Source organism: Pseudoliparis swirei, chromosome 17 (assembly GCF_029220125.1).
Source record: "Pseudoliparis swirei isolate HS2019 ecotype Mariana Trench chromosome 17, NWPU_hadal_v1, whole genome shotgun sequence".
Classification (NCBI taxonomy): Eukaryota; Metazoa; Chordata; class Actinopteri; order Perciformes; family Liparidae; genus Pseudoliparis; species Pseudoliparis swirei.
The window spans coordinates 7,097,402-7,107,961 of NC_079404.1; the positions used below are offsets into that span (position 1 = coordinate 7,097,402).

General features: G+C 39.8%; 1 protein-coding gene across 4 annotated transcripts; it reads left to right on the forward strand.

Moving 5' to 3' along the window:
- The first annotated feature begins 385 nt into the window (after positions 1-385).
- On the forward strand, positions 386-9,953 carry LOC130207400 (interferon-induced, double-stranded RNA-activated protein kinase-like). 4 transcript variants are annotated; one of them, XM_056435989.1, is made up of 17 exons: positions 386-613; positions 1,244-1,370; positions 1,490-1,644; positions 1,725-1,848; positions 2,760-2,887; positions 2,956-3,099; positions 3,240-3,372; positions 3,690-3,739; positions 3,825-3,915; positions 4,069-4,121; positions 4,259-4,393; positions 4,661-4,801; positions 5,215-5,419; positions 7,527-7,670; positions 7,958-8,059; positions 8,279-8,341; positions 8,668-9,953. In XM_056435989.1, the coding sequence occupies exons 1-17, from the start codon at positions 519-521 to the stop codon at positions 8,800-8,802; spliced, it is 2,025 nt and encodes a 674-aa protein (XP_056291964.1). In that variant the 5' UTR covers positions 386-518; the 3' UTR covers positions 8,803-9,953. The 4 variants fall into 4 exon arrangements, with proteins under 4 accessions (XP_056291964.1, XP_056291966.1, XP_056291965.1 ...); XM_056435991.1 differs by having other exon boundaries at positions 4,274-4,393; XM_056435990.1 differs by having other exon boundaries at positions 4,081-4,121.
- Positions 9,954-10,560: the final 607 nt, after the last annotated feature.

The following is a 10,560-nucleotide window of genomic DNA, read 5'->3' on the forward strand; positions in this document are numbered from 1 at the left end:
TTTCCATTGTTCCCTAAATGTAGGAATTATTTATAGGGAACAATAATTTAGGGAAGGTTTAGCGATCTCTAGCATACAATACATTACATATAAATGGCTCAATAACACAGTTAAGGTGATTGAAGAAAATATATTTATTATATTACATTCCTAAATGTACCACTGTACCTGTAAAATAAAAGAATATGTCAAAACAAGTATTGACCGAGAAGATGAACAACTTCCAGCTATAATAGCCAAAACAAACACATCACTTTTACGATAAATTACTAACATTTTACCCATGGTTTCATTGTATCCCCAGTGAGTTTCCATCCACAGTTTTGATATTTCCGACAGCACATGAAGGTGCCACGATGTGTGACGTTTACCGAGAAAACGAAACTTAGAGGTTGAAGCTGAATTAAAACCGCCCGGTTGTCCGTGGAAGTAGATTTGAGATGAAAACACAGACGATAATATATCGTTAGTTCGTATTCTGAGTTACACTCTGTTGTAATGTGTCTGAGTTATTAATAATGGCCATAGCTGATCTCAACTTGTATGCGCAGAAAGAGCGTTTAGAGCTGAAATACGAGGACGTTGGCTGTGTCGGCCCCGATCACATTCGGACGTGAGTTGAACACTTTCTCTGGTGCGACATGAGAGGTTATGGAGAAAAGGTTTGAAGAGATGTGGCACTTAAGCTGGACATGTTCTTATTTAATGGGAGGGGACTATTTCATCGTGTGTTTTTGTTTTAAAAAACATGAACCAGGTGTTTAGGCCAATCGTAGTTCTCTGCAGGTATGTTTCACGTGCTTCCTCGACGTGTGTCAGCTGTTACTACGTGATAAGTACGTCGGTGTAACAAGAAGAACACTGGATATCTTGTTACTTTAAAAAAGACAAATGACTTTTTTAAAGTAACAAGATATCCACAGTTTTCTTCCCAGTTTTCCACAGTTTTATATGCTGTTCATGGTGTTGAACCTCAATATTTAGTGAACTCAGCATTGGGTTAGATATCATACAATAATTGTTCTGAGACCAGTCGTGAAATATTAGAAAACACAACCTGTTATAGTGCTTAATTTAAAGGTATATAGTTATCATGTTATCAAATTAATAACTTTTTCTAGCTTATTGACATTAGTTTCCATGACAAGGTGTGGTTAGTGAAGTTTCAACCTCACCTGTAGATTCTTGTCTTTGTGATGCAACCTCCTACAACATTCTTGTAAATTGTATCATTTATTCTCAGATTTACAGTGAGAGCCGTCCTGGGTGGTAAGCCTTATCCTGAAGGTGTGGGGAAGAACAAGAAGGAAGCCAAACTGAAAGCAGCTGAAAATGCCCTCAGTGTCCTGACTGAGGAAATAACTAACCATGTAAGATGATTGTACCTCTTTATTGACTCACTGTTTGTGTGAAATGTAGTATTCCAAAGTTTGGAAAACCAAATAACGGCTCTCATCTCCTTGATGTACATTTGTTTTTATCCTGACAGGCAGAACCGACAACAGGAGCTTCTGCTGCACCGGCTGATCAGACAAGTATAACTCAACCCAAGTACATGTCTTGGCTGAATGAATACAGCCAACAGAAAAGATGTGAAATCAGGCCTGTGGAGTCAATGAAACTGGAACAAACCGGTGCTACTCAGTAAGCCTCTTCAGTCTTGAATGCATTGTAGTTTGTAGCTGATTTAAAATGTCATTAAATAAAAACGTTTATTTTATTAGATGCTGTATGTTCGTGGTTGGTGGTAAGGAGTATCCAGTGGCCACTGGGAGAACAAAGAAGGACGCTAAGGAGGAAGCAGCCAAGCTTGTACATCACGAGATATGTGGCAGTAATACTACAGAGGTACGTAATCATGCACACTAGTTTCTGCAGACGGAAGACTGTAGCGTTATCACAAAAGCTCTAGTAGATTTTTCTGTTTTTAGGGTGCCACATACTCAGCAGGCCACAATCCACTGTGTGAACCATCACAAACATTTTCCTTTTTTTATTTTTAAGACTGCTATCCGATCTGTTATGTAGGACAAGGTGTTAATATCCCTTTCTGCATACTCAAGACTCTGTGGGCTGGTCGAATGATTGATGGCATCCTATGGGTTATCAAGTGGGCGCCCTCCTTCTCAAGGGCTCACTTCCTAGATGTCATCACTCATCCAACAGCCCAGGCGGAGTCCTTCCTCTTTATCCACAGCCATGCACTGACTTCCCTAGAAAGGTCATTGACTGCCTGCCTGTGGGCCTTCCCCCGCACTCCCATCTCTCGAAGAAGCCTGGATGTTGAGGTGGCTACAATTCCTCTGCAGCCTACTTCAACTGGGCAGACCTTAGCTTTCGCAGATTTGTTGTTACTATTTCTGATGGAAAGTGGAGCTTCTGGCCTAGGTCTGCCAGCATCTTCCAGTCCCGTGCCCCACTTAGCTGTCCAGTTTCTGGTCTTGAGGTGGTGAGAGTGACTTGGCCCCCGCCCTCCTGGACAAATGTTGTTGCTGGCCTACGAGATGATGGAGGAAGGGCATTGATGCTCATCCGTCGACTCTCCAGCACTGCCGCAAGGCATTGTAGCACCAGGTGTACCGGCCTTGAGTGAGGCCGGTCTTGCAGCCCACCAGGATGCGCTTTAGTGCAGCTGGAGTCGGGCAGACGGAGCATGTGGGGTCTTCTCCGTACCACTGGCTAAGATTCTTGGGAGACGGCAGTACATCATAAGCGGCCCTGATGGTGAAGCTCGCCTTAAATGCCTCCATCTCCCACAGCTCCTGCCAGGAGATCTTCCTCTTCTCCACTCCCCCCCAAGTCATCCACTGCCCTTGCCTAAAGAGAGTTTCAACTCCACATCAGCTCAACGTGAGGAGGAATCGAATCAAAATGTTTCGGATATCTGGTGAGTAAATCACAATGTGCAGTTTAATTTTCATGACTTCAGTGTAAAATTTTACTTTTCTATTACAGTGAGGCGACAAGACGCCTGAACTTTCAGGACAACAACTGTGCAGAGACAAATTTTATTGGACTTGTCAACCACGACTGTCAGAAAACAAACCGCACCCCTAGATACGTTGAGGATCGGAGAATTGGCCCACCTGATAAGCATCTGTATGTATGAACCTGAACCTCTGAATAGACACTGCAGATACAATCTGTTCTAACTCTTGATTTATTTTCATCTTTGAACAATATTCAAAATGTTTACATAATGATCCAAATAACCTCCACTTTTTCAAAAAACAACACAGATTTTTCTACAAATTAAGGATAGACAAAAAGGACTACCCTGTGGGTGAGGGTAAGACTATCAAGAAAGCCAAACAAAATGCAGCTCAGCTGGCTTGGTCTGCTCTCCAAGAACAGACCGACTGGGACAGCAAGGTATTCCATGTTTTGTACTTCTTTAAATCATTCAAATATACATGCGATAATACAACAGTTCCATGTAGCACCTAATACATCATTGTCAGATTTGGGTTAGTTTCATCGCAGTCGAAATCTAAATGTACGATTTTGGGCCATATTTACCACAACCTACGTGCTTTTATTTTGGATAACCCTTCCCATAAAACAATCAAGGAAGACATTTTCTTTTTAAATTTGAGTGATTGTACTTCTGTATTTTAGTTCCAGGAAATGGTCTTTTATTCTGTGATGATGTCTAACATGATGACAAACACCTTTTCTGTGCATTGCAGGTGTCTGTCAGATCAACCGAGGACGGCGGACCACCCATTGTTCCCGCCATGTAAGGCACTTATTGTCATTAAGAGCAAGTCATAGAGGTAAATAACGAGAAAGCTATACTCATGTCTCACATTATAATCCTCAAGGGAGTCCAATGAACCAGCATCATCATCATCAGCAGTTGGAACAGGAGGCTCAATCATATCCACAGATTCAACCAACTCTTCCCAGGATCAGGTCTGCACTTTATATCACAATAAAAGACGATATGCAACTTAGTTGTTTTGAAGTTGCAGACGATACATTGTATGTCCTAGTTCTTAAGAATATACAATTTAATAATCCGAGCGAGTAAAACTTTTTAATCCGTTTATTCCTGTATTCTCTAAGGTCAAAGACCAGAGTACTGGAAATAGTCAGAATGAAACATCCATCCAGTCAAGGTATGAAAGAAACAACATTCATTTGCACTGCAGCATGTGTTTTATATGCTGTTATGGTCTTAAACTTCTCTCACAATAAATGTTGTACAATCAAGAAGAAGCTAAATGTTTTTATTAAACCTTTTGCCTAAATATAGCGTTAATCTCTGCAGGTTTACTTCAGACTTTGACACCATCGTGTATCTTGGCAGAGGAGCCTATGGTTGTGTTTACAAAGCAAGACATAAATTGGAGGAGAAGTATTTTGCTGTAAAGGTTGTCCGCTATGAAGAGTAAGTATAAAGTTGTATGGCTCCAGTGTGCATTGTACCGTATTTATTAAATTCAATTCAGTTTATTTGTATAGCCCATTTTCACAAATTACAAAATTGCCTCAGAGTGCTTTACAATCTGAACACATAGACATCCCTGTCCCAAAACCTCACATCGGATCAGAAAAAACTCCCAAACAACCTTTAGTATTTAGCATAATCTAGGTATTTCATTCCTGCTAATTACTTTGTTAATGACTCTTTATTTTGTATTCACTTATGGATCAGGACATCTCTTCGAGAGGTGGGGACATTATCAGACCTCCTCCACCATAATATCGTCAGATACTACAATTCTTGGATGGAGGATTCAGAGTACCAGGGGGATTCTGAATCAACTGACAGTTCAGCTGGTTACAGCTCTTTGCCGTGAGTCTCATGCACTTACCTTCAGTCTTCACTTTTTATTTCAAGTTAAAAAATTTCAAGTTCGACATAGACAACTTTTCCCTGAAGCATTTTCCAGTGAGTGAATGCTCGTCCAAGGTTCGCTCTTGTTTTTAACCCTCTCCCTCCTCGCCTCTTTTGCATCCTCTGTCATAGGGGTTATTTTTTATTTGACGGGTTAAGTTTCTCTGGAGATCGTACCCAGTGGCAGACAGACTTGCATAGTGAAAGTGAAGCTTATAGGGAACCGATCTAAATGCAAATAGTGTCATTTTTCTATAGCCATTACTTTGCGCAATCAACGTTTACTTCATAATGAGCGGTTAAAGGGAAAAAAAACGTTGCCACTTTAAAGGAGAGTGATTCCATTTTTTTCTTTGTCCTTTCTTTTGTAGGCCTCCAAGTAATTCATCGGCTAATTATCTCTATATTCAGCTGGAGTTATGTGACACAAAGACACTTAAAGAGTGGATTGAAGAGAAGAACACAGAGTCTCTGCAAGTCTCCAAGAGAAGAGAAGAAGGCCGAAGCATTGCTCAGCAGATACTCAGTGGAGTCGAATATATTCACTCCCAGAAGCACATCCACAGGGACCTTAAGGTGAGACCAGACTTTGCAGTTTATCCAGTGTGCAAAATACCCACCCCCCAGTGCTTTACAATCTGTACACATAGACAGCCCTGTCCCAGAACCTCAAATCGGATCAGGAAAAACTCCCAAACAACTATTCACGGGGGAAAAAAGGGAAGAAAACTTTAGGAGAGCAACAGAGGAGGATCCCTCTCCAAGATGGATAGGTGGAATAGATGCCATGTGTACAGAAGGAATCATTATACACAAATTAAAACACAGTAACAACACAATCAATGAATATGACAGTGTATGAATAGTTCGTAGAAGGCATATTCCACGATCGAGACCTCCACGATCCATCAGGCAGATGGAGGTCGAGCGGAGGAGTGGGTGCAGTCTCAAAAGGGCCATTGGCATAGTTGAGGCACAATAAACACATTCATATTCTGTATATTAGGCTAGATCTTGCCCCAATAAGCCCCAAGTTGGAAGAAGATTGCTGCTGCTCGGCGTGCTGTTTGAAGTCCAGTGTACAGTTCAGAACATTATCCGAAAAAGAAATGTACGCTTTTATTTATTTATTATAAAAATGTCAGAAAAAGGATGAGGAGCATCCAGTGAGTTCTGGGAACTCTGGAGGGAACAGGAGACTAGAATTGGGCATAAAAAGTGATTTCAGATAGACAGCATGACAATGACGGCTCTATTAGAAAATGGCTCCCGTGAATCAGTCAATATGTGGATTATGCTGCCTGAGCCAGGAAAAAACCTAGAATAATAGGTTGACCTGGAACAGGTGACAGAACAGGTGTAGTTAGTATGTGGCAAAGTGAACCGAGCATAACAACAGAATATTATGAGCTGGCTGTAGTTGTGATGTTATTCAAACCTTTTTTACTAGACTAGGTTTCATATTTGAAAGAATAAAATGTGTAATTTCCTTTTGCCAGTAGGTTTTGCTTTTACAAATTGAAACGCATGATTATTTTGGGGCAGATTGGATCATGTACATTTGAGTGACAGCAACTTTCTATAACATAACAACGCGCGTATTGGTGTCCACGCCGCGCCAAGGTTTTTCAGTGAAAACTCACTGTGGTGGTGTGATTAGGCTCAGCTGCGGAGGAGATTGTGGCAGTTTTTACACTGGCCAGTGTAACAACTCCTGTCACAATCCCTGGGATTTGCCCCAGCAACAAGGAATGAGCACACTTGTTTGTTTGCCAAGATACTTTATTAGTGTCTCTGCTCTGCCCATCCCGTCCCTCCATCTCCATTGCAGCTGATATTGGAAAGAGACACAATCGCCCTGATTCCCCACAGCTGAGGTCAATAAGGCCTCTTCACGGCACCTGTTCCCCGAGCCATTCCCCTCCGCAGCTGAGCCTAATCACGCCCCAACCACCATACTCACCATGTTGATATCTATTTATCTTTAAACTATTTAGATCATTCTTAAATAGAATTAAAGTCAATCGGATACATTTTGTGGGAGCAATGTTTAAAGGTACGAATGCTCAAAACGGCCAAAAATGACAAAACACACATATTGGGCGAAATACTGTAGTACCCCCTGGAGTTGAAATCGCAAGAGCTGTTTTGTGCCTGTTACAGGATGCAATGTGGACATATGCAGACCATTTGGAGTAATTAGGAACAATAGTTATGAAGTTATGAGCATTGAAAAGACACACATTTCTGAAAACCAAAATTTGACGTCTATATTAGATGGCTATTTTCACCAAGCCTGACAAGCTTGCCACATTTGGTGAGTTTTGGGATCTGGTACCCCAAATATATGCAACCAATGTTCCCCTAAGACTAACAATAGGATCCTCTCGGACAAAGTCAGTCACTCGGAACCTCGTAAAATTAGCAAATGCCAGAATAAAAATAATGTCACATTATTTGATGTTTTTGTACCTAGAACTGTTCAAATATATCAACAAGGCTATTGGTTTATCATTACACCAATTCATTGACCTAATAAAAGTCCCACACTGACTGTGTAGACTTAACGCTGGTTTCAAATCCATTTCTGACTCAATTTACTAGTTCAGGTTTTGACTGCCCATCGCGTGAGGGGCTAGATGCTTATTTGTTTCAATTTGTGTGTTTGCATTTCAATGGTAAGCCTGAAAACATCCTGTTTGGACTGGACGGCGAGGTGAAGATTGGAGACTTTGGTCTGGTCACCAGAGATGATGATGATGACGACGATGCTTTGATGGAGAGAACAGGGCAAAGAGGAACCACAACTTACATGGCTCCTGAACAAGTGAGATGGTCTATACTGACAATAACGTCTTCTAGAGTATTGTGTTAACAAATGTATTCTTCTAATGGGTTAATACGGTAGACTACCTGTATGCCTACCACACTTAATAATGCTCCTGAATTTCCGGAATCCCAACCTCACCACACATCTTCACTTTAGGCAGTGAGAGCTGTGAAATCAAAATGTTTACAGCAAATGTGTGCATAAATAGTTACTATTTCATAGTCATTAGGATAACATGAAGCTGCTGAAGTGCCTATTGTCAATGTGTTTTTATTTTTTCACAGAAGAGGGAGAAGAAATATGACCGAAAAGTAGACATATTTGCTCTGGGGTTGATTTACTTTGAACTTCTTTGGAAACTCTCTACTGGCCACGAAAGAGGAACGGTGAGTCTATACAAATAAGAAACCGGTTATGTATACAACAGAAGTAGCTGTGGTACCAAAATCAATATACTGTAATCACAGAAATGTTGGAACTTAATTTTTCGTCTTTTAATCTGGCTTTTGTAATTTGTCTTGGACTCATTTAGAACATTCAACAAAGTATAATTTTAAGTCGTTGTAAATTTCTCACAAGTTCTTCTATCCCCTCATGAATACCAGATTTGGGATGATGCCAGAAGTCAGAAGCTCCCTGAAGAGTTTCCACTGAACTTTCCCCAAGAGGTAGGTTACTGTGGATAACGTTCACGAGAGTGCCAGCTTTTCAGCTATATTCAATATACTATTTTCAGAATGTTTACAAACCAAACAAACAGTCAATTGATTGATAAAATAGTCAGCTGATTAATCTGCAATGAACCATACATCCTCAAGGACTTAGTCAAAACCTCTGTCAGTATGTGGATAATGTCTTATATTAACAAAAAGTGTTTTGAGGGTGCTAAAGGTGCATATGTTGGATATACTGTGGAGTGGAGCTTTAACAATATGATATTTTCTGATATTGTGGGTACAAATCTCAGTCGCAGTTGGTTTTTCTCTTTTTGCAGAACCAAATCATAGAGTCAATGCTGCATGAGAAGCCTGAAGACCGACCCGAAGCAAGCAATCTGAAGGCAGAAATGGAGCTGTGTGCTCAGACATTAAACGCACAAAATACACATCAGGAAGATGAAACTGTCTGATAATCACAAGGAATTGTAATACGTCTTCAGCAGCATATCGAGATGTACCTGTTCTAATGTCTAATGTTACCAATATGATTTTGGAGGCACTTGTATACCTGAGATCAGTACAAAGCGCTTCACACGGCATCACGTTCACTCACTCACACGAGCACAGGAATGGTCGACAGTTTGAGGCTCAAGGACACTGAACACGATTCACCATTCAACTACAAAACAACTAAAAAGTAGACCTAGTAGTATGGCTTTCAATAATCAGGGAATACATCATGAAATCAAGTTGATTGTGATTTTAGAAAATAATTCTAAATAATCATGTGTCTGTAATTTCTGTGTCCATCGTTAAAATTTTATTCTATGCTAATAATGGTTAATGTGTTTAAAGCAACGCCACGTCCATGGCATTACAGCCTTTGTTCTGGAGTGTATGTTCACGGTGATTCTGAATAGAATGGTCTGGTATTCAATGAATGTACATATATATATATATATATACATATACTATGGTATAGTATATACATATGATGTGCATACTATACTGTACATATAGACATTACAGTCATCAGACAAAAGACTTTGGAGAGGCATCTTACTTCCCAAGGTGGGGCCCTCTTGTTTGGCTTTGGTTTGGTTTGTTGGGGTTTTGTATTGTACTTATTCCAAAAACAAAATTGAGAAATCATGGAAATAGTCACAATATTTCCATTATATTTCCACAACATTGTTGAACAGAATTCAGGGAGATAATGATGAATTAGTTATGTAAATTGTGTGAGTGGCTGCTGTACCTGTTTACAAAATGTGTTTGATGTATTCTTTTTGCCAAGCCAATGTATGTCTGCAATACATTTTTCATTTAGCCAATAAAACCACAACATTAATTACACATATTTACAAATAAAATATTTTAATTATGACCATACAACATTGTGCTTGACAGATTAATATGACATTATTTCCGCCAATGACACTATGAAAATGGCACAGTTAAGGATTGTACTTCATGTGGGCCAGAAACAACATTGGAAAAATAGTCCTCTGGCTAAGTCTGGATAATTTACAGTGATGTTTAACAATGCACATTATCCCTATTTGTCATATTTTTTATTAATGCACTTCCTAGCATTCATTATATAAATATGAGAAAATTATATTTAGTTTTTTCTTACTTTTTCTGTACTTTCTGTATTCAACTGTCATTGCAAATTAGGGTTCGGTGGAGGGAAGTTTTACCAAAGTTTAACTGAATTATGTGCATATGTGACACTACCTCTAATGATTTGATCAAATGCATGTTAAAAAAGTGTTTGATGACAAATAAGAAGTAATTATAAGGCCATGTCCAACAGCGGTTGGATTTGCAGTCAATGCCGTAGGTCCTTTTGGAGCTCATTAGGTCTAAAAATCAAACAAGTAAGATGATAACAACGCATTGTATGTTCTGTTGTGGCCTGCTGTAGATATAAACCACAAACAACTTGCAAAACAGAAATTGAGGAAGGCTGGAATTCAACATTCCGATAGAAAGACAATAATCAACATGGGAAGTGTTTCTAAACTCAGACAGGTTTAATGGGGAGGATGTAATCTGGTCCACGCTTGCAGGAGGCAGTAATGCACCTAAAATGCTGGTTGCCAACCACTACGTAAATTCAAGATTCGTGTTTTAGTTAGTTTTAAAGCGTTGAGGCATCCTTATAGTCAGAATCAGAGTCCGAACCTTTTATTGCCAAGTATGTTTTCACATACAAGGAATTT

Bases quoted from the DNA above. Each gene is read 5' to 3' on its own strand.
- LOC130207400 (XM_056435989.1), top strand. From the start codon at position 519: ATGGCCATAGCTGATCTCAACTTGTATGCGCAGAAAGAGCGTTTAGAG. The intron at 1,645-1,724 runs GTAAGCCTCTTC...TTATTTTATTAG, and splicing joins GAACAAACCGGTGCTACTCA to ATGCTGTATGTTCGTGGTTG. The intron at 3,916-4,068 runs GTCTGCACTTTA...GTATTCTCTAAG, and splicing joins CCAACTCTTCCCAGGATCAG to GTCAAAGACCAGAGTACTGG.